Raw genomic sequence first — 22,503 nt, 5'->3', positions numbered from 1 at the left:
CTTTTTCTACCAAAAAAGCCCTGGTTAAAGGAATGTGTAGTTTGTGTTAAGGGAATCACACTGAAGTTCAAAGTAAAGGCTCAAAACAGAAAAGCCAGCCTCTGACTTCTATGTGACGGGCAAGGTTGCATCTGAGATAACCTGGTAGCTGCACATAGAACTTATGACTCCTTCATCCATGGAAAGCAAAAGAGTGGAGTTTCCCAATGCACACAATAGGCACATCCCCCCCCCCGAATGATGTCACAACCTGGGACAACCCTGCTGTACAAGATTAGTCTGTTTAACATACACAGAAAGGTCCACAGTCTCCAACTGGAGCTAAGCTATGGTTTCAAGGAGACAATTCAAGGGTGAGAGTTGGAAAATCCTTATACAGGGTCACTGCAGCACCAGACCATGTCCCAGCAACAAAAAAACTGAAATATCATGGAATATGGGGCATAAATTCTCTAAATAAATGAATGTAGTTCCTGGAATGAGCACCAACATTCTAAAAAAACGTTGTATGCCATAGCTAGTCCAGGTAGCAATTCACAATACTCCTCGGATTGACACTTGGGCATCATCCTGCTAAACTCAGCGCTTTTAAGTTCTATTTATTTCATGGGGTAATTACATGCTTCAACTGTTCCCACTGAACCCATTTGGTTTTGAAAAAACTTAACATGACACCTGTTGTATGCTCTGGGCAAAACCTCCTTGCTCCACCCCCCCCCCAAATACACAAAGCAAAGCTGCAACCTCATGAAATTTCAAAGCAAGGAATGACAGCTGCAGTTATCCAGCGGCTGCAGGCACTAAGTCAGCACAGCATGGAAATGCCATTGTCCAGCTGCCATGTTTCAGGAATCTGACTTCCTGCCCCGAACGTATTTTTTCAGCCAAGAAGTGACTGCAGATTTTGGCCTACTACTTTGGTTCCTATTTTACAAATGACAGGAAGCTGGACAATCAGCTTCCCCCATTACTAAACATATATATTAGTCCTTTATCCAGGTGATTCACCAGCTGGCTTCTTTCAAGATAACCACCTCCATGTATCCAAAAGATATCCACTTCCATGTATTCTAACCCTGGCTGCAGTCACAAACACTAAATAATCCAGTTTCAATCCACTTTCGGTGCACTTTCCAACTGGATTTTCACTTTGTGAACTGGTAACATCCAGTTGGAAAGTGCACTGAAGGTGGATTATTTAGTGTGTGTGACCGCAGCCACTGTATGTATCTTAAATTGTAAGAGCAACAACTAGCCATTGACAAAGCGACTGGCCATGGGTGCCCTTTCCTTGCCATTCTTGCTGCTGACCCTGGAAACATGGATTGCCATAGGAGAGACAGGGGTGAAGAACAGCCTTCCACTTTCCATTTCTACTACGGCTACTCAACGTCAGTTGCTAACAGCCGATGGAAGGGCAACTTCTCAGTTTTTAGTTGGTTGTTATGACAGTCATCCTAAGATCTGCTCTTGTTTAGTACCAATTTTGTGAAAGTGTTTAATGCATTTTTAATGCATACTAATGGAAATGCAGAATCTAATGTTGATACAAATATTGAATGAACACTATATTCCCAAGTTCTTTTACTCCTTAGATAACATTAAAAAAACACTTTGAGGCTCTAACCTTCAAGGCTAGCAGATGGAAGATCTTTGTAATATGGAACTTCACGACACCCGCCTCCCATCAGGCCTAATACAGGATGTGCTGATGTGATATTAATGACTGTAATTGTACAGTCGGGAGTGCCTCTTACCTGATAAAAAGAGCCATCCTGTGAGCAGACTTGCGAAGATGAGCAGTTCTGACACCGAAACTGCGAAGGAGATGATTTTCTGATCAGATAAGAGGCATCCACAACTGGACATTGATTATCAGTCATTTACTCCCCCTCCCCACATGTGAGGCTTTTACACTCAATACAGGTACTACATTGGTCTACTGGACCAGTTTCTGTTGGAGATATATGCTCTTTCCAAAGTTACATAAACATTTTTATTTGCAAAATAAGAAAAGTAACAAGAATTTAATACACATAGGTTAGCTCCAAGGATCCCACTGTGTGTGTAGAAGGCACTTCCACTCACATGCGGGGTGTGTGCGTACACACATCTAAATCTCACCCCTCAAATAAAAAAACTGGTTCCAGAGAAAAGAGACCTCTCTAAAGAGACCCTAATTTCTCTGGAGACATCTTCCAAGAGGTGCAGGAGAGGGTGTAGACCTGGGGGAGATCTGCAACCCATGCACGAGGGGGGTTGTGAGCAGAAGTACTATCTTCATTGGCAGAGGAATCTATAGATCCAAGACATGGAGAACATCATGTAGGTATAAGTGAGTAAAAACTTGTACTGCAAACAGACTCATTGTCACACAAAAATTGCATGTATGCAGAAAACAAACACGAAATTTAATTTTCAGTGTTATAGCCAGTAGATGCATTGTCTCAGGGTTAAGCCTGGCCATACTATTTTTAAAAAGTTGATAGTAATCTAGATGACTATTTTTAGCAAAGTATTATAAAATGTGCTAAAAAAAGAACATGAACAGACATAACACATATTTAAATACCTTTCTGAAGTAATAATACTTGATGCTGATTATATATCGTAATAAGAACACAGATCTCTTCTTTTAGAGAAAGGTGCAATCCTAGCCAAAGATAACTATGTTCAATTTCAACTGATTTCAGTTTAAGAGTAAGCATTCTTACTGTACTTTGGCTAACCAGATCTATTGTCTATTTTTAGAACTGTGCAGCTTCCCTTTTACTCTGATAAAACATGTAAGTCACTTTGAGCATTTGAAGAGGCACAGTAAAAACATGAATATGTTACTAACCACACAGTAATGCACTGAAGAAATATAATATTAGCTACACCCCCAATGCTAATAATAGAATATGGAAAAGTTTAATGAGCACAGAACATTCTCGCTGTTCTGTACAAAAACGTACACGTTTTTCATTATTACAGAACTATTGCCATACTGACTTTGGAAATTACTGGTTTGCCAAACTGTAAGAAGTTGGGGGCTGAATATTCTCGCCTGCAACTATGGCTAAAGTTTAACACAAAATGTATGGACTGGTAATTTCCATTTCATTGTATCTGAAGAAGTGTGCATGCCTTGAATAAAACTTTGTTGGTCTTAAAGGTGCCATTATGAACTTTGCTAATGGTCAAACATTGCCACCTAGATTAGCCGAGCACATATCCTGACTGATGGTGTTCAGCAAATCACAAAGTTAAAAACAAAATCCTGTGACCCAATTGTTTCCAACCTGCCTAGGTCATTCCACAGCAAAATAGCAGCACTTATGCCAGAAACATCTTTTTGATAATGTATATTGATACGGATGTTCCTTCCTTTAAACATTCAGTTATGGAATGCCCTTCTCATAACTCCTCAACATGTACCTATCCTGCAGAGATTTAGGTGCCACACTTTGGGCTGATTCCCACCCCCCACCCCCCAATTAGATACTGGGCTATTAAATTTTACAAATGTTTTAGTGTTTTTTCTATAAACTGTAGAAATTCTGTAAATTTTAGAATGAGAGATGGGGTATAAAATCCCAAACCCAAATAAAACTATTGAGTCTTTTTGTACCAAAGGCTCCAAACCACCACTGTTCCTGTCTTTCTTTTTTTACTTTTAGATAAGACTGTAAGATTCATGGCATATCATTTGCATTCTAATTTTGGGCACCTGTTTAAATTAAGGCCTTCTGGTCTGTCCTGAATGCCAACATTGGATATATTTTTTTAATGTGGGAAATGTAAGAAATGGAATGACTCTCTGCATTAGATTCTATAAACGTATGGAAACATACACAGTAAAATGTTATAAATTCACAAAGCAAAATAAAAATATATCTTTATTTACATTTTCGCCTCGTAGTCTCCATCTTGTCATGTAGATGAATTCCATAGTGTGATCCTTACCCATGATTTCTCCATTGCATAGTACATCCAACTGAAAAAAAGAGGGGGAAAAACAAGTACAATAAACCATAGAATAATCCTGAGTCATAAACAGCTTTCGGAAGAGATCAGGGCCCTGCGGGAACTTTCACAGTACTGCAGGGCCGCGAAAACAGAGCTCTTACGCCAGGCATTTAGGTAAGGAGCTGCATTTCATCATCTATACCCTGTGCCAATATTATTTCCAGCCTGAGCCCGCCGATAGTGGAACTTACCGCTGAATGTATGTTTTCATCAGCACTTTACCACAGCTGTACCACCATTGCTATGTAAATTGTTTTAATAACTATGTTGTGTGTTTTATACTGATATTTATATTGTTATTGTATTTATTGCTATCTTGCATAAGCCACCCGAAGACTGCCTCGGCGGGGAGGGCAGGGTAAAAATCAATCAATCAAACAAACAAATACATAAACAAATTCCTGGCAGATTCAGCAACACTGTAAAGAAATGAATTACCACTATTTAAGAGGAAGAGGAAAGCATACCAGTGCCTGCATACAACTTATCAATGAGACAATGATCACTGTACAGTTGAACAAAAATAAAAGCAAAACAGCCCTGATCCGGTCAACTTTACATGCTCTCAAATACTTTTCTCTTTCATTCCTGACTGTAGATCCAAACACACCTTTCTGAAGGAATTTTAAAAGTAGTTTGGGATGTGACCTATGGCAAACATCCTTGTATGCTTCGTTGGATCAAAGACAGCGAATGCAGAGTTAAGTCAGAATTAAGAGTCAGGAAAGCAATTTAATAGCATCTCTACTGCTCTGTGAACACACATACACTTATCTGGGATGAGCTCCATGAAAAAAACAGTTATGTGAAATTTTGGAGTACTTCATCTGGATGAAAAGCCAATTGCAAAAGAAGCCTACTGGCAGATGTTTATGACATCATCAATGGTGTCCATTCAAATCCCCTGGAAAGGTTTTTTAGCCTTTTAAATAACATTCCTATAAGTTTGGCATCATAATTCAACCCAAAGAACTGTAAAAAAAATAATTAACATTTCTTCCCTTAACCAATAGCTCTTATGCCATGTTTTGCTACAACTGAGAGGTTGATTGTTCTGTGGTGTTTCAAATTTGCTCCCTCACTCCTCCACTTTCTCAGTTTAATTTGAAAGGTCCCAATTAAAGTGAAGGGGGTAGATGGAGGGACAGATATTGGGGAAGTAGTGCCATTCTAAATGTTGGAGCTGCAATCCAATGCACAGTTTCATTTAGCAACACAGTATGATTTTATGTGGTTACAGCAGAAGATATTAACCATTGAGAATCTCTTTTCAGACCTCCAGGAGATTTTGAGACGATGGTAGAAGTGCATCAAGTAAGTTTCAAAGGGCTATGAGACACCCCTGAAAGTAATACTGGGGGTTGTTACAGAGCCAAGATATCATGCATAAATGATTTTGTTGCTTGTATATAGTCTTAGCAATAGTCTTAACCCAATTCCATATTTAGGTTTTTGTTTTTAAATTAGTTTTTCTTTCTAATTAAATGCCTGATTTATATAGTTTTAGAAGATTTACTTTCAATTATGACACTGGAGCTGGAATCCTATGCACACTTATGGTGGCAAGCAAGTCCTCACATCACTGACTTCTGAGTAAATATGTGTAGGATTTGACAGTTAATCCTATATTCCATCTTCAGCATTAGAGGCCAACAACTACTTGTACAGCTGAACCTTTAAATTCAAAACCATTACACAGAGGAGTCTACAACCTTTGAGTTGTTCTCTTCATACCTCGTAAGAACTTGGAAGCTTTAATTTTAAGCTTAGAAACTTCTTGATAGTTCCTACAGTCACTCGTGTAGAACACCGGATGAATTTCTTCATCAGTCCCTAACAAAAAAGAAACAAATGCTGTAAACTCAGATACATATTTTAAACATAAGGTCTCATTTGACCGGGCCCCAAAACGTTGTACTGAAAAACAAACTTGCGTTGTTTGATGTAATGTGTGAGACGAGAACATGGGGCCATAGCTCACTGATGGAGCACATGTACTGCATGTGGAAGGTCCCAGATTCAATCTGTGGCATCTCTAGATAAAGGATTTCAAGTAACAGAACTAAGAAATGCCATTGCTGGAGACCTCACAGAGTTGCTTCCAGACAGGGCGGACAACATGTAAAATGGATTAAGTAAGAACTTGGAAACTTTGGAGCAGTTTCTTATGTTCATATGATGAGACTTCAGTGTTTATGAAAATACTGCAAATTCAACTCTACCAAGCAGTTAGATGCACGTTAGACTTTACAGACAGGCTGATTCACAAGTGAGCCATTTAATGGAAGGCAACCGTAACAACGTAATTCATGGAAGAAATATCCAAACTATGCATTCAATGGCAGACTCATAGTTTAAAAATGAAGGGATGCTGAAGAATTGTAGAATGTGGGGCAAATCCAAATGAACAAGTGGTGAGGTTAACTTCTAGCTCCTTCCCCCAGACATTTTTATCTGAGCCAGGCTCTGAGAGTGGAAATGAGTCAGGAAGGGGGGGGGGGAACTGGCCTGGGAAAGAGAGGCTGCAAGGAGAAAACAAGATAAAGGTGAAAGAGGTGAGCAGCTGTCTCTTGCCCACTGCTTTTCTGCATGAAATCGCCACCCCTACTCTGCCTCTACTCAGCATGAACCATTTTTTAAGACACAGATCCATTGCTGTAACACAGAGGCCCCCAAACTTGTTGAGTCTGTGAGCATATTTGAATTCTGAGACAGGGCGGTGGGTGCCACCATGAAATGGTTCCCACAGGGGGTTGGGTGGAGATAATAAAACACTGGGAGCCTCCCAACATTTTGTGGAAGTTTCAAGCCAAGAATGCTCCCATGATGGAGACTACTGCTTCCAAATTGGTACACGCTACAGATATAATGTTGGTATCTCCTGGCTCTTCTGATGCCTTCCATCACCACAGAAGGGGAGGAAAGCTGGGACTGCTGTTTACTTTGGGGAAGTAATAGCATTCGGTCTCAGTTTCAAAAAAGTATAAATTTGCTTCTTGTCCAACCACAGAGAGAGGCTGGTTCAAAAGAAAGTCTGTGTTTTCTGCTAGTTGAAGGCTCATAGGATGCCTGGGAGGAACTCAGTGCACTGCTAATCAACTGATATGGAGTAACCCAAACCCTCCCTGTTTTTATCTGTTTCATTCAAAAGCCTTAAGATTTTATCCTCAAGATTCAAAAAGCCTTTGCTGCTGTGATGTCAAGTTTGGTCCTAGACTGCCTATGGTTTTTGAGGAGCATAAAGATACAGAAAATTAGAACAGCCAACAGTAACACACCTAGAAAGTTTATAACATAAACCTAAAAAAAAAAATGCTGCATTGTCCAAACTCACTTTAACTACATTATCTCCAGATTGTCCATTGTTACGTAAGCAATCCAAACAGATAGCAATCTGAGGGTCACTCCTGTGATAGTCTTTATCTTCTTGATTTTCATCTCCATCTTCCTCATCTTTGGGATGTTCAGATTTTGGATTCCCTTCTGGAAAATTTAAAAACATTTATTCATACACCGCACATTTTAATCTATGTACCAATATCTCAGTTGTCAGCATACTCAGTTGAATCAGTGAGACAGAACAGCAAGTAATTAGGGTATATAAGTCAATAGTACAGCTTTCATAACCAGCTTCAAAGCCTACTACAAAATCCTGGAACCTGGGGAACCAGGTTAGCTCCAGTTAACAGCTGTGCTGATACATTCTTTAACTGCTATGTTATGGTAAAAAGACAAAATTTGCTCTAGGAACTGGAAGATTCTGTACTACCATTCTCTATTTCTTAACTACAGTAGAAGAGAAGAAGAAGAGATTGGATTTATACCTTGCCTTTCACTCGGAGTCTCAGAGCGGCTTACAAACTCTTTTCCCTTCCTCTCCCCACAACAGACACCCTGTGAGGTAGGTGGGGCTGAGAGAGCTCTTTCATGGACTGCTCTTTCAAGAACAGCTTTGACAGAACTATGGCTTTCCCAAGGTCGTCCAGCCGGTACAAGTGGAGGAGAGGGGAATCAAACCTGGTTCTCCCAGATTAGAGTCCACGCACTTAACCACTACACTAAACAGCTCCAGCATTATAGTTGCATTGGTTCTGAATCACCAACCAATGCATACCTATTAAACTAACATGTTTCTGAAAAGCAGAAATTTCTTAGTAAATGTCCAGTGTATGTGTTTAGGTGACCTGTAATCACTGCTCAAATCCCCCAAACAGAATATTTTTGGAAGTGTCAAGGTTCCACCTCATGTATTATGTGTAGATAGCGTGTAAGAAAAGGAAATGTTCTTGTCTATTTAGGATGCTCAGCAATTCATAGTTTCTACATAAAAACTACCTAAATGTAGTTTTACAAAAGGTAACTGTTAGAAGCAACCTTTGGTAATGGAATATCCTGCTTGTCTTATTAAAATTATAAACGAATTTCCAGTACATAAGAGAACATAACTTTTCAGGAATATCCATGGGAAATTCCAGCATTTTTCAATTGTACTAACAGCTCTAAGCAACTGATTGAAATAAGTTTCTGAAACTATGTCCTTTGTTAAGACAGTCACAAGGATGAATACAATCACAACTCTTAAAAATATCAAAATGGATAAAAAGATCACAGATCCACAATGAAGAGAAGTACAATTTAAGACAACTTTGTGAGACAGTGTCAAAAATGCATCTCCACTGTAATGACACACAGAAGGTAAATACGTTTCCTCAGGTGAACAGATTACTGAGACAACTGGCTTAGAAATGATTATTCTAAAATTGTCCAGTAAGAAACTGGTGTTCCTTTCTATTTCCTGTACAAGTCTAAAACCTTATGGACTGTTTAACTTTCACTTCTGTTACACAATTCTAACTTGCTAACATATTATCTTAACATATACGTCAGATTTAAACTTCCAACTGCATGGTAACCTGTCAACAACAAAGAGACCTGTGTACTGTAAGAGGGTACTTTGTGGAAGTTTTATAAACTAGGGCCAAGCTATACAATCAATCTAAAGTAGGTATTTAATTGTGTAACACTCTGAAAATCATTGCCTAATGTACAAGAATACTTCTAATATAAATAGAAGATTCTGCCCAAAAACCTGTTTATTGGGGGGGGGGGGCCTCTAATGACAGGTATACTGTGAACTACCAAGTTTTGCACTATATTTTTGGTTTAGGATTTTAGCCTATCCTTTCCAAAGGCATGGGATGAATAGTGCAGTCCAGCATGTAATTTACACTTTGCCTTCAGATAACTATGCACATCCCAACTCCCATGGGAATAGAACTATGCTTACAGCTGGTGCAATAACTGGTGCTCACGTGGGACTGTGTTACCAGAACGGTATAAAGTGCTCTCACATTCGCTTTCAAAGAGGTAATGAGGGGGGGAGGAGAAGGGGTGGACCTTGAGGAAGGAAGTGGTAAATTATTTGCACTCCTGAAACTGCCTAAGAAGCCAAGATAGCCACTAAAATATTACTGTTATCAAACAAGGTTTCTGATGCCAGGCACAAATATGGGAATATGGAGCACACGTCTGCATTTTTAAATATATACAATGCTCATTGATTTCAGAGAACATCATTGGCAAGGTGTCATCAAACCACCAACAGCAGAGATTAAGGGCTCACTAGATGCAGTGGGCATCGTTTTGATCACAGGGATGTCACGGCATTTTGAAAGTGATTTAAAAATGTTGTGAAGGCCTGAATCAAGCCCTTGTGCCCCCCTACCTTATCAAGTGTCAAAACAGCTTTGAGGGGACGTGTGTGGCCATTTCAGCACTTGGGGGAGAAACAAAAGCATCTCAGCCTGCCACACTGTGAGCCCAATTAGGACTGGGCCCTTGCAACATTTTTAGATGACTTTAAAATGGTGGTGGCATAGCCCCATGGTGAACACAAGGATGCCATCATGTCTAGTTTGGCCCTAAGACCAGAACAACTGAAGAACAGGAAGAATAGCTGAGTGTATCATGTTTACAGTTCTTTCAAGGGCTAATCCAGTCCTATGTTAATATTTTGCCTTCTCTGAACTGCCTGGAGAGATTCTAGCAAAAAATAGTACATGCAGAATATACCAGAAATGGAAACGCACAGGTATTATTCAGACAGTTGCAGAACCAGTGAGTAGGTATTACATTATTTCCTGCTTGTATTCATGAGATTGTCTCCCCTAAAATTTACACAGGTGATAAAATCCAACAAAAATCTTTATATGTATGTACCCCATTCAAAACATTCCCAGTCAACTACTTGGATCCTAGACAGTATAACAGGACAAAACATTAACAGCAGCATAAGATATTTACAATATAACTTCACTGGGGATTTCTTACAAGCAGGAGAGCTCTGTATATATCCTGCCGTACATAAAAGCCAAAGAAACTTCTAGATTAGATAACAACCCAAACTCATTTTGCATCCTACTGTATAATATATATTAACAAATAGCCAAGTCCTATAAAGTTATGTAACAAACTGCAAGGGCTAACTTCAACAAATACTGCTGCACGTGAAGACACAATTGTGTATACATTTACAATAAATATATGTATCCATTCTGCCATGCAAGTATACTGAATATTATCAGAATGTTGTTACTTTATCAAAAAATATGTAGCTACCTTCTCCATTTTCTTGAGGTTTGTTTTTCCTCCAGAAGTCAGCCTCATGCTGCAGTTCTTCTAGTTATCAAAATAAAAAGGGTGACACTTCCAATCAGTAATGCTGAACTACCAACAAAATTGCAAGCGGGGAAAATGGCAAATCTAGTTAAGAAAGACTTTTTAAAAACTTACGTTCTCGAAGTCCTGGTACCAACTTAAATATAATTTCCTCTAATGTATTATCCAGCCTTTAAAAGAGAAGATATTATTTTAAGAAGTCAAAAAGTTGATTATTAAAAATATGGTAAAACTTAAAAGAAACACTTCAAAAGATTATTTTTGGACTGCTGTTCTTAATGCTTGTTCCAAATATCTTACTATATGAGATGGAAGTCAGCATGAGACTGATTTTGAGCCAAGAGGAAAGGCAGGGTATACACATTTTAACAAATAAATAAAATTCCATAAATATGCCAAACAGTACAATTTTATATGCTTAGTTATAAATTTGTCTTGTTTTATTGTTAAAGCAACAACATAAATTTGATAGGAAAGTAGTTACTGAATATATTTCAAAAACAGGAAAGACACATTTTCCCATGTCTTAAAAATTTTACAGGCATTTTACATTTTTATCCTCACCTGCTTGTGAATACATAGAACACTTTTTGCACAAGTGGGGGTCATTTCTATAAATTATGACTTCCTGCTGCCACCCCTGTACCATATCCCATTCTATTCCTGGGAGTATATGAACACTCAGGAGTAGCTTTTCAGAATGAATTGGGGGGGCTGCAGCAGGACATGGGAGATGGGAAAGCCAGTATCCGTGAGCAGTCCTCTATCCACGGTTCACTGGATCTAAGCTCATATGCCAATAAAGGTCTGTGTATGTGTGTGGATCTAAGCCAAAAATCTACTGCTTGTCCTGTCAGTTTACATGTATGGAGCGACTATACTAGCTTCATCCTAATGTACGCCCAAACACAGAGAACACACTAGGGATGAGTCACTTCAACTCCCATTGATATTAATGATATTAGATAGTATTCACAGTCAGCTGGTAATGCTACCTACAAATATATTTACATACAGGTGAAGCAGAGAACTTGGCTTTTGTTACAGTTTTTTTGTTCTGTACCTGATCTAATGAGAGAACAGTATTGCCCATTTAAGGTTATTTAAGGATGAAAATAAATCACAACATAAAAAGAGTATCCACAGTGTACATTCCAACTGTTTTGCTTGAGAAGGAAGCAGCACAACTTCACGTTACTGCTGTATGGTCCTTTACAAATACCACAGGTGATAAAGGGACTGAAATATTTCACAAAAGTTTCACTTGGACAGCCATTCCTAGAACAAGCTGCCAAATTTTCTTATGCCAGAGAAGAAAGGAAACAATGGAGGAATAAAACTGACAACTTAAATTAGCATTAATTGCAAAACTGGCCCAACATTACAGTCCTCTTCATATGTTATCACTATATATGCACTGCTTTCCAGAATGGTGAGACGTTCCAGGAGCCAGGGTCACATGGGTTGGTTCCCTTCGGAAGAGAGAGCAAGTAGAGACACAGGGTGTCTGTCTTCAAAGTTTTGTTGTTTCGTTTATAATTCTAAATTAATGCCACCTTGTATGAAGAAAAGTGCTGTAAACCTTAAACTCAACTCACCCTTAGTAAGAGAAGCTCCCTTCACATCTCCAGAAATCTCTTTATTGACTTGTAATAGCCCTAAGGTCATAGCGTATGATCCAGTTAAGGTCAGTCTTGACTATATCCCATTGAAACCAATAGAAAATCGTGTGTGTGTGTGTTAAGAAGAAGAAGAGGAGGAGGAGGAGATTGGATTTATACCCTGCCCTTCACTACCCAAAGGAGTCTCAGAGTGGCTTACAAACTCCTTTCCCTCCCCCTCCCCACAACAGACATCCTGTGAGGTAGGTGGGGCTGAGAGAGCTCTTTCAAGAACAGCTCTGACAGAACTATGGCTTGTACAAGGTCATCCAGCCGGTACAAGTGGAGGAGTGGGGAATCAAACCTGGTTCTCCCAGATTAGAGTCTGTGTACTGAACCACTACACCAAACTGACTCTCAAGTGCCATCAAGTCACTTCTGACTTACATAAAAAAACTAAAAAACATTAAAAAGGTTAATATTTTAACCTTTCTACTCTATGGGAGTATCTCTTTGGTCACTGTTAGTAAGCAGCATATTTTAAAAGTTAGGAAAGGTTGCTATCATCTTTTTGACTCCCTAACAATGGGTTTCACTGCAGGCAACAATTCTGGTTTACAGAGTGGGAAGGGAGGAGGAAGAAGAAGAAAAAAGAATTCTCCTAAAGAAACATGTCTTCAAGGGCTTTTGAATGGAAGTGTGTTTGTTTCGGTCACAACCAACATTACCAGGAATCCAACATCAATATTTTCATAAAATAACAAACAACTTCTTTAAATTCTTCAGACTTCAGTTATCTAAAGTTCTGGTAACCTTGTAAAATATCTATTCATTTTCAAAACTAACATACCTTATGTAGTTTCATAATCTTATCATTACACTAAATTGGGATGAATTGTGTTCTGTTTAAACAATTTATAACCAGCATCTCCTTACCGTAACATTTCTAAAGGATTCGTCTCGTGCACTTGATTGCCACATCTAGGACAGTCATTGCTGTCTTCAAAGTGCTGCACAATACAACTCTTACAAACTATAAAACAAGAAATGTGCATTAGCAAAATGGAAAATAGAAGAATGAGTGCCAAATACTGGCATTAAAAAAACATCTAGTGACCTAAGGTCTGTCATGGGTCCATCCAAAATTGCCTCCATTCCCCATATTCGGCTGGAACCCTTGTTACTCAGGTTGTTTTTCCAGCAATCCACCATCTGCACTATGCACCGTTTGCACTAACTCCAGGTTAGACTACTGTAATGCCCTCTACGTTGGCCTACCCTTGAGACTGATTTGGAAGCTACAACTGGTCCAGAATGTGGTAGCCCAGGTCCTTATGGGAACCCTTTTGACAGCACATATTCAACCAGTGCTTCACCAGCTGCACTGGTTCCAGGTTGAATACCAGGCCAGTGCTTCGGTTCTGATATTAACCTTTAAAGCCTTAAACTGTCTGGGGTCAACGTACCTTCAGGACTGCCTCTCCTGGCATACCCTGCGAAGAGCATTACGCTCTGGGGAGCAAAAACTACAGGTGATCCCTGGCCCGAAAGACATCTGGCTGTCCTTGACCAGCGCCGGCCTGGTGGAACTCTCTGCCTAGTGACATCTGTGTCCTGCGGAGCTTGGTACAGTTCCACAGGGCTTGTAAGACAGAGATGTTCCATCAGGTCTATGGTTGAGGAGAGCAACAGTTTACCATCGAGCCTGGCCTCCGTCACTCTCTGTCACACAACTGGTATCAATTGCCACCCGGACTGGCTTTACTGTATGTACTGCATCATTTTAATTGTTCAATTGTTTAGACTAAATTTAATTATTGATTGATATGTATTTGTTGGATGTTGTGTTCTACCCTGAGCCCTTTGGAGGAGGGCATTCTATAAATATTCTATATTCTATAATAATAATAATAATAATAATAATAATAATAATAATAATAATAATAATAATAATAAACAACTGACATTATTAATTTTCTTGTGTTGAGCTGCCCCTGAATTTAAAGGAAATGGGGAAGCCAACTTGCAGGAGGGGTCCATGCATACATCAGAGCATGCATGTAGATATGGACTAGAAGCAGGAGGTATGATATTTTCATGCTAATATCAGTTAAGGTTTCATTCTTTTAAACGCATTGGAATTACAAAGATGGGAAGACATGCGTAGCTTAATAAAACCAATTTAAGTATCATGATGCACAAATTCTGAATTCAGGTAAGATACAAGTTTACACTGAAGGTGAGACACTGGAAAGTACAAAGGGGAGGAACAAAAGTGTGTATATTACAATTATACCTTTTACTTCCTTTAAAGAGCTCAGAACGTTTTTCTTTCCCCCCCAAGCAGTCTCCTGCCTAGGTACCTTACAGGACAAACCTTCATCACTTCAGCAATATAAGTGCTATTGTCAGTTTTTACCACTTTATTTTACTTTTTTTTAGCATGATACAGACAGATTCAAGAAGAATTTACTAAAAATAAAGAGTATTGTGTACTGATATTCCTTGGCTCCAAACCTCTGACCTTTACCATTCAGCATGCGTAACTGCTAATCCTGTTGATTTATGACAGGACCTACACCTACCCTTTCTACATCAACTTGTCCCTTTCACCCCTTACATTGAGATCTACACTTGAAAGTTTCGTGGTGGCATTCACGCCAATCCTTGGCTCCTCCCCTACAACCTTCTCCATAAAATCTTCCAGTAGGATTTTCTTCACATATCTGTTTTACAAAGTGGGCTGTGACTCATGGTTAGTATTTAAAGTGCCACTGGAATTTTGTTTTATTTTGCTGCAAGTACAGCCAAACTAGTTAAACCAGTATTCAACTTTTCTGCTGGGTACACTGTGGAAAAACTGTTATTATGAAGATTATAATCCAAATCCTTAATTAAAAAACCCCCAAACTGATTAACCTCTACTCGCATGGACTAACAGAAAGACCCACACACACACATATGAAGGTACCACACAAAACCCCTACTTATAAAAATTACTTACAAGTATGGAGGCACTCAGTTACTGTCGTTGGTTTGATAAGATATCCTTTGCAGATACAACAGGTGATATAGGGGTTGAAATCTTTCACAAAATGCTTCCTCTGGGTAGCCATTCGTGGCACAAGCTGCAGCAGAGGAAAATGTTTTGGGCCCAAGCTGTGAAATGTTCAAAGCAAAAGAGGGCAGTATCACAGGAGCTGGTGAGCTGCTCTATGCAGCTGGACTTCTCCAGGCATTGGAGGACTGGGATCCAGGGCTTCTCAAAGGGGGATGATGATGACTCCCAAGTTACCTCTCCTTCTTTTTAGAGTTAGACATCTTCCAGCCCTGTCAGGCACAAAGACCCAATCAATCAATCAATCAATCAATCAATCAATAAAGAACATCTAAGCAGAGTGATTAACCATAGCAAATACAACTAGGACAGAGGAAGGGGGGGGGGGATCACTTGTCATCCAGCACAGTCTAGGCAGTAAAGCAGAGAAGAAGGCAACATGGCAAGAGTTTGTGCTGGAAGGATAATATAGGGCCAAGCCCATGGGCGGTGCATCGCCTGCGTAGGGGGACAGCTCACTTCTCAGTTTAAGAGGGAAGCCCTTTCCTACGAGCCGTGCCTCTTTCCCCAGCGGCTGCAACCTGCAAAAAGAGACATGACGGGACGCTGGCAGGGAGGGCGTTTTCGAAACCCAGGTCTACCCAGTCCCTCCCACTGCCCTCTCCCCTCCGAGCCACTGGCTGTTACTGCTCCCTCGGCCGGGCAGCGTCTCCGGGCTGCCGCCGGCACTTTCCCGCTCCCTCCCGCTCAGGCGCTCACGCTCTCGCCCGCCTTGGCCCTGCGTGTCCTTCCCCGCCAAGTCTCCTGCCTCATACCTGGCGGCGTTCGCCGGCCTCAGCCCGGCCGACAGGAGAAAAGGAAAGAGCACGCGCCGCCTCCCCCCCGCTTCTCTCCGGCTTGCCAATGCCGCGCCGCGCCGCCCCCCTCCCGCCAACCCCGTTCCGGCTGAGGCCGGCGGGACAGCCCCGAAGCTGCGCCACAGCCTTAGGGGGCGCTTCATGGCCTCTCCTTCTAGCTTCTCTCTCTCTCAGACTCACACACCCTACATTTTGAGGCCGGCTTCACTTGGATTTCTCCTCAGAACCTCTTTTCCACTGCAAAGCTCACCCTTGCTGCAGTTATGAAGGACAGTGTGTCTGAGCATGTACAGAATATTTGGTTTCTCCCGCATTGTTCAACCACGGTCTGGACCACGGGTGACAGATAATAAGTGGTCACAGCAGGAAGGATAGGAGAAAGAGAGGATCCAGTCAGGCCAGCTTCTGCCATACCACCTGCTCAGACCCTGGGGCAAAAACATACACACACCCAGGGCAGGAAACTGTACTGTAGGACACACTGACACCGTTGCGTAATGTGGACTTGACTTTCATCGGGTCTATCAAAAACACTGGCCAACACTGGTAAATAACATCTGTTTGAGATGAAACAAGGTTTTAAAGAGGTTTTTAAAACGTACTGGATGGTTTCCAGGCAGCCTTAAGGTAGCCAGACACCTGGAGATTCCTCAGAATTACAACTCATCTCCAAACCAGTGTTCCCTCTAAGCTGAGTTAGTGTGAGCTGGCTCACAGTTTTTTAGCCTCCAGCTCACACATTTTTGTCTTAGCTCAGGAAGGATGGCTCCAGAGCAAACTAATTTATGCAGTAGCCAAATCGCTCACTCACATCTTTAATGCCAGTCACTCACAAGAGTAGACTCCACATCTTATAGGGAGCATGGCTCCAGACTACAGAGTTCAGTTTCCCTGGTTAAGGCCTACTTTGGAGGGTGAACTCTGTGGCATTATACCATATTGATGCCCCTCCTGTCCCCAAACTCCGCCTTCTACAGACTCCACCCCCAAATCTCCAGGAACTTCCAAAGCCACACTTGGCAACCTTAGCCCTTGAGCCCTAACAGCTTTTTAGAAGAAACTAAGCATATTATCTTTCCCTACCACTTCTGTTTGTTTACACCATTTTAACCCACCTTTCTCAAACAGAAGACTTGAGGTAGGTTACAGTGTTCTATAAAATACAATAAAAACTCCAACAGCAAACAGAATAGACAGCATAACTCAAATATCAACATAAGACTAGGCCCAAAGGGGTCTGGACCCAGGGTCCTACTGAAATAATTCAGCTTTACTATTGCCTCTGAAAAATGATCAAGGTAGGAAGCCTTCCTAACAGCATCCAATAAGCTGTTCCACCAGGTAGCCATTACAAAAAAAGGCTCTTTCTTTATCTAAAATACATCTAATTTAAAAGTAAGATGGAATTTTTAACAATGATTGATCGGCTGAGCAGAGACACTTCATTGCAGTATATCAGGAGAAATGGTCCAGTAGATATGTGGGACCCTACTGTGAAGGCCATCTAACAAATATTTATTATAACTGTCCTGTGTCACACAGGCAGTGTGCACCTAGAGTACTAGTGGCTTGGAGAAAAGTTATTTTCTAAGGAAAAGGTATGTGTGTGGATAGAGACTGTCAATTAAAACACAGGTCTGCGTGCTGCAGCAGAAAACAGACAGGAAAGTGGGATCTCCTCTGCTTCACCATCTATCAGATCTAACTACATGTTACATATGTATGAGTATAACTGAACCCCAGTGATCTTTTTTTCTAGGAACAGCCACATTGGGAGGAGGTGCCTGGAACAGAGAAGGAATTGCACTGTCTTTCCTGTGAGTTCTTCACCACAAATTAGCCCCTAATGAAATGGCTTTTCTTAAGAAAGAAAAGAGGGGGATTAGACTTCAGTTACATGCATTTGCATGTATCGTGTAGTTAGGTTCTCAGCCTTACAAGTTATTACAAAAGAGGTATCGATTATTATTAGCTATTTATTTCATTTCTATACTGAAACTCTCTGGGCAGTTTACCACAGATATAAAACAATAAAATACAATAAATAAAGCATTAAGAATTAAAATTAATTTAAGATAACATGAAAAACTTCGAAACAATAGACCAGACCCAAAAAGACCTAACCCAAAGTGAAGGAAAAGTATCTGCCTAATCATATCAGGCCCCTGCATGACCAAGGAGGTCTTTAAAGCCCTCCAAAAAGATGACAAATTTGGTGCATGGTGCCCTAGAAATAATTGATAAGCTGCAGTTTGTTGCCACGTACTAAGTACTAGGTACTACTGGTACTTAGATATACATTTAAGATTTAGCCCTTGAATCTGTACTAGCTCAAAATTTATTTTTAAAATTCATTTATACCCCACCTTTATCAATGGGAAATCAAAGTGGCCGACACAAATCTCTCCTCCATTTTATCCTCGCAACAACCGTTTGAGGTAGGTGAAGATGAGAGAGTATGACTGGCCCAAGGTCACCCAGTGAGCTTCCATGGCATAAATCAGAATTCAAATATGGGATTCCCAGATACTAGTCCAACACTCTTAACCACTACACCACATTGGCTCTCATTTAAGGTAAAGATCTGAACGTGTTAGAATTTGGGAGGAGGTATATGTGTGGCAGTAAAATGATGATTGAAAAAATCATTACAAGCTGGACTTTCGGTTTATGGCAACACGCTGAGCAGACTCATCTCCCGGACCTCCCGGGGATGAAATCTGCACACCAGCAGAAAGGAGAGGGGGGCGACATCTCTCTACCCCCCTGGAGCCTAGTTGAAAGGCTCCTAGCCATGGGACTTTTGAAAGGTGGCCTCTTTGCCAGTGCAATGCTGGGGAATCGAGGCGCTTCTCCGTCCCGACGGTCCTCCTGCTGTGTGTTCGTATGGAACTAGTGACGCCGACCGGGACAAGAGCTGGAGATCGAGCGGTTTAAATGGAGTTACAGCGAGGTCACAAGCAATGCTCCGTCTAAGCTGTGGAGTCTTGCGAGCAAAAGTTCTACTTTGTGAGCTACCGGCATTAAAATTGTGAGCGAGCGATTAGTTTGCTCTGGAGCCCTCCTTCCTGAGCTGAGACAAAAAAGTGTGAGCTGGAGGCAAAAAAACTGTGCGCTAGCTCACACTAACTCAGCTTAGAGGGAACACTGGTCACAAGACCGACTATGAACTGTGAGTCGGAGTACAGCATAATTGACAATTTGAAAAGAAAGCTCCCACCCCATGGACTAGAGAGTAAAGCGAGTGGGGAAGGAGCCCCTCCCATGCGCATGAAGTAAAAAGCGAGATTCAAGGGGGGAGCGGAAATAAAAACGCTGAAATCTGTTGGGAGAGACTTACCAGGGCGCGGATAAGCGTATGAGCATATATTCAGAGACTTTAGCAAATTTCCGGAAAGTAAACAATCCATAAAGATGGCGGGGAAGAGGACTGAGAAAGAAAAATAAAATAAAAGTGAAAGTAGATGGGAGCCCTCGTCTGGAGGAAACCACCGAGTTGGCTAAAACGTTGGCAGAATCACTGCACCCCCTGCTGGACCAGATGACTAATCTCAAGGAACAGCAGTCAACAATGAATCAAAGCATCACTACTCAGCAGCTTCAATTGAACAAGACTCTTAAAATCACGGAGCAAACAGCTGAGAAATTTAAAGAAGTTGACACCAGTACTCAAAAGGTGAAGAAAATGCTGCAAAAACTGGAAAAGAAACAAGTCTCTACAGAAGAATAACTTTTACAGCTACAAATGGAGAAGGCAAACCTGGCCCTTCGATTCCAAGGTGTCCCAGAATCCAAAGGTGAGACTCTGAAGCAAATTATGAGCGAAGCATTAGCCCCAGTGACAGATTTGAAGGCAGAATACCTCATGAGCGAGATGGATGTGGCCTACAGGTCTTTAAAGAAGAATAATCTGCCTGGGGAAATAGTAATGAGATTCTCAAAGAGGCATGTGAGGGATGCTATCCTGCAAGTGACTGCGGGGTTACCCTTGAAAATTGGGGACAATACTATCAGGATTTTGAAAGATATCCCATTTGAAATAAGACAAAGGAGAAAGAAATATAAAGATTTAATTCTTTTTCTTCAAACAAATGCAATTGTATACAGGTGGTTAATTCCAGAGGGCGTAACCTTCAAACTTCAGGATAAAAAAGAAAAGATTGACTCTGTTTCCAAAGAACGGGAGTTTTTGAGAATCCAGTTGGGTGAGCCAGAGGAGGTGGATAAAGAGGAGAAGGACAGCAAGTCCAGTGGCGAGATGGACTCGGGGTCTTCCAGAGAGGACTCCCTTTCTGAAAAAGGGGCGGCTGCCCCTAAAAGTCAATACAAACTGAGGAAAAGACAAGAAAAAATGAAGGCTGAAGGACTCTGAATTGTGCCTTTGAAAGTATAGCTTTTAATAATGAGATGCTCTGGGGTTTCTCTCTAACAGTTAAATCTAAGATTTAAAAGATATTTTAGCATGTCTGACTAAGTTCAAAAGATATTAGCAATTTAAGCAAATATCTTGTACTCAAACTGTTGTAATGATCTCCTACTCTTGGGGTTTTAGTTAGTAGTGGTTATCTTTTCTTTCTCCTTAATTGTAGTTCCCTTCCCCTATCTTCGTTGTAGTTTGTAGTCCAATTAAAAATTCAATTAAAAAATCCCCTTCGCGGGGCCAAAAAAAAAAAAAAAAGGAATAGTGGGAACTTAATATACATAACCGTCTTATCAGGTGCGGGGCCAAAAAAAAAGAAAAGAAAAGTTTCATTACAAGCTGAGGCCTCACTGCCACTAATGTGAACCCTGTTCACAACTTAGAAAGGTGCACCTTTGGTCAAATGTTGGAGGGTATATAACCCCAATAAACACTTCAAAATATTACAGTTACTGTTTTCATTAAACATACCATACTACATTATCCCTTTTAAATTTTGAACCTGTCGTCGTACTTCTGGAAGAGAAAACTCCCTCCCCTTCCAGCCCTGTAGCTTCTCTGTTATTGGTTCAATCACAGTTTCACATATATTCTGAGGTCTTAGTTCAATTTTTTTTCTTGGTAAGTTCATTGCCTCCAGCTGCTCAAAATGTTGACAGTATGTGGTGCTGAAATGTCAGCGTCAAAATACATAGCTTTCTGCATCAGATGCCCCTATACTTAACATTATCTAAAAGTAATTAATTTTTTTAAAAAATCTCCAGGAATTTCACAAAGGACCTTCACACAGTGATTCAAGGACAAGCAAACCTCCACTAAATAACCTGTCCCTTGGCTTTAAATTGCTTCTCCATAATGTACATATTTAATACAAACAGTGATAGAATACTACACTTATTAACATACAGTTTAGGGTAGGATGGTGTTAGATGAAACAATCCTAATCCTCAATATATTTCAAAGTAAAGCTAGTAGTTGCTAATATAACAGTTTAGGATTGCAGCCCCAAAATTCTTTTGTTGTGCCAGACTACAGCTCAAATAGACAGCAAAAATAAAAAATGCTGATTATTCTGTCAGAGGTGTGGCTGAAATTATACACATGCTTTGTCTAAACCAACAAACACATATTATAGGGCTGTAACAAATACATTTGGACTTCCACCTGAAGAATTTGAGGTAGAACAGCCACAGTAATGGAAGAATCTGAAGTGGTATAATCTATTGCGTATTTTCCAGGATGCTTCCATTCTTTTCACACAATTCCCCATTAGTCACGCAAGTCTGCAGTTCATTTGCTGCATTTCTAAGTTCAAGGCAACGCACAGAAAAGACAAAAAACAAAAAAAGCAGCAACAGCTATAAAAATCATAATACTGTTTCTAAAGTTCTTTATGACATGGAAAGTTTCTTTGCCAGTGACACACTGGTGCAAAAACTCTCCATACCTGGTAGAAGAACTGTAAAATCAGCCATGCTGCATGTTTTAATGTCAGCGTGGAGCAGCCTACACAAGGGGAACCTCTCCAGCACTTACTGCATGATGGAAATCACATATAGTTTGGTTCTAAGCTGCAAGAAAAGACTGGGGAATGCGGAAAGGGAAGCACTATGCACCTTTTTCCTGCATTAAGCATCTGAGCCATAATGCAAACCATTTCAAATCTCATTCAGTTTTGAGAATGCTGGCTTTTAATGCTATCTAACAAAATTATTTGAGACTAGGGAGCAAAGCCCATTGTGGATGAAGACAATGGGCCCTAAAAAGGTAGGGTGGGTGGGTGGTAGATAGATAGGTAGATGGATAGATAGAGGGGTTTGGAGAAAGAGAGGAAGGAAGGAAGGAAGGAAGGAAGGAAGGAAGGAAGGAAGGAAGGAA

At 40.6% G+C, this 22,503-nt stretch overlaps 1 protein-coding gene across 3 annotated transcripts in view; it reads right to left on the bottom strand.

Moving 5' to 3' along the window:
• Positions 1-22,503, bottom strand: part of PCGF5 (polycomb group ring finger 5) — a 45,767-nt gene that overhangs the window by 2,445 nt on the left and 20,819 nt on the right. For 2 of the 3 annotated variants that reach the window (XM_015410181.1, XM_015410182.1), the window contains exons 2-9: positions 15,295-15,620; positions 13,227-13,323; positions 10,804-10,859; positions 10,630-10,689; positions 7,346-7,494; positions 5,746-5,844; positions 3,890-3,979; positions 1,758-1,817 (exon numbers count right to left, since the gene is read on the bottom strand). In XM_015410181.1, the coding sequence (XP_015265667.1) occupies positions 1,758-1,817; positions 3,890-3,979; positions 5,746-5,844; positions 7,346-7,494; positions 10,630-10,689; positions 10,804-10,859; positions 13,227-13,323; positions 15,295-15,406 (723 nt within the window). In that variant the 5' untranslated portion in view covers positions 15,407-15,620. The remainder of the gene's footprint in view (positions 1-1,757; positions 1,818-3,889; positions 3,980-5,745; positions 5,845-7,345; positions 7,495-10,629; positions 10,690-10,803; positions 10,860-13,226; positions 13,324-15,294; positions 15,621-22,503) is intronic. The other variant, XM_015410183.1, reaches the window with a different exon arrangement.

This window comes from Gekko japonicus, unplaced genomic scaffold (genome assembly GCF_001447785.1).
Source record: "Gekko japonicus isolate JY-2015 unplaced genomic scaffold, Gekko_japonicus_V1.1 scaffold841, whole genome shotgun sequence".
Lineage (NCBI taxonomy): Eukaryota > Metazoa > Chordata > Lepidosauria > Squamata > Gekkonidae > Gekko > Gekko japonicus.
The sequence above is the reverse complement of the archived record's forward strand: the minus strand, read 5'-3'. Positions and strand labels throughout refer to the sequence as shown.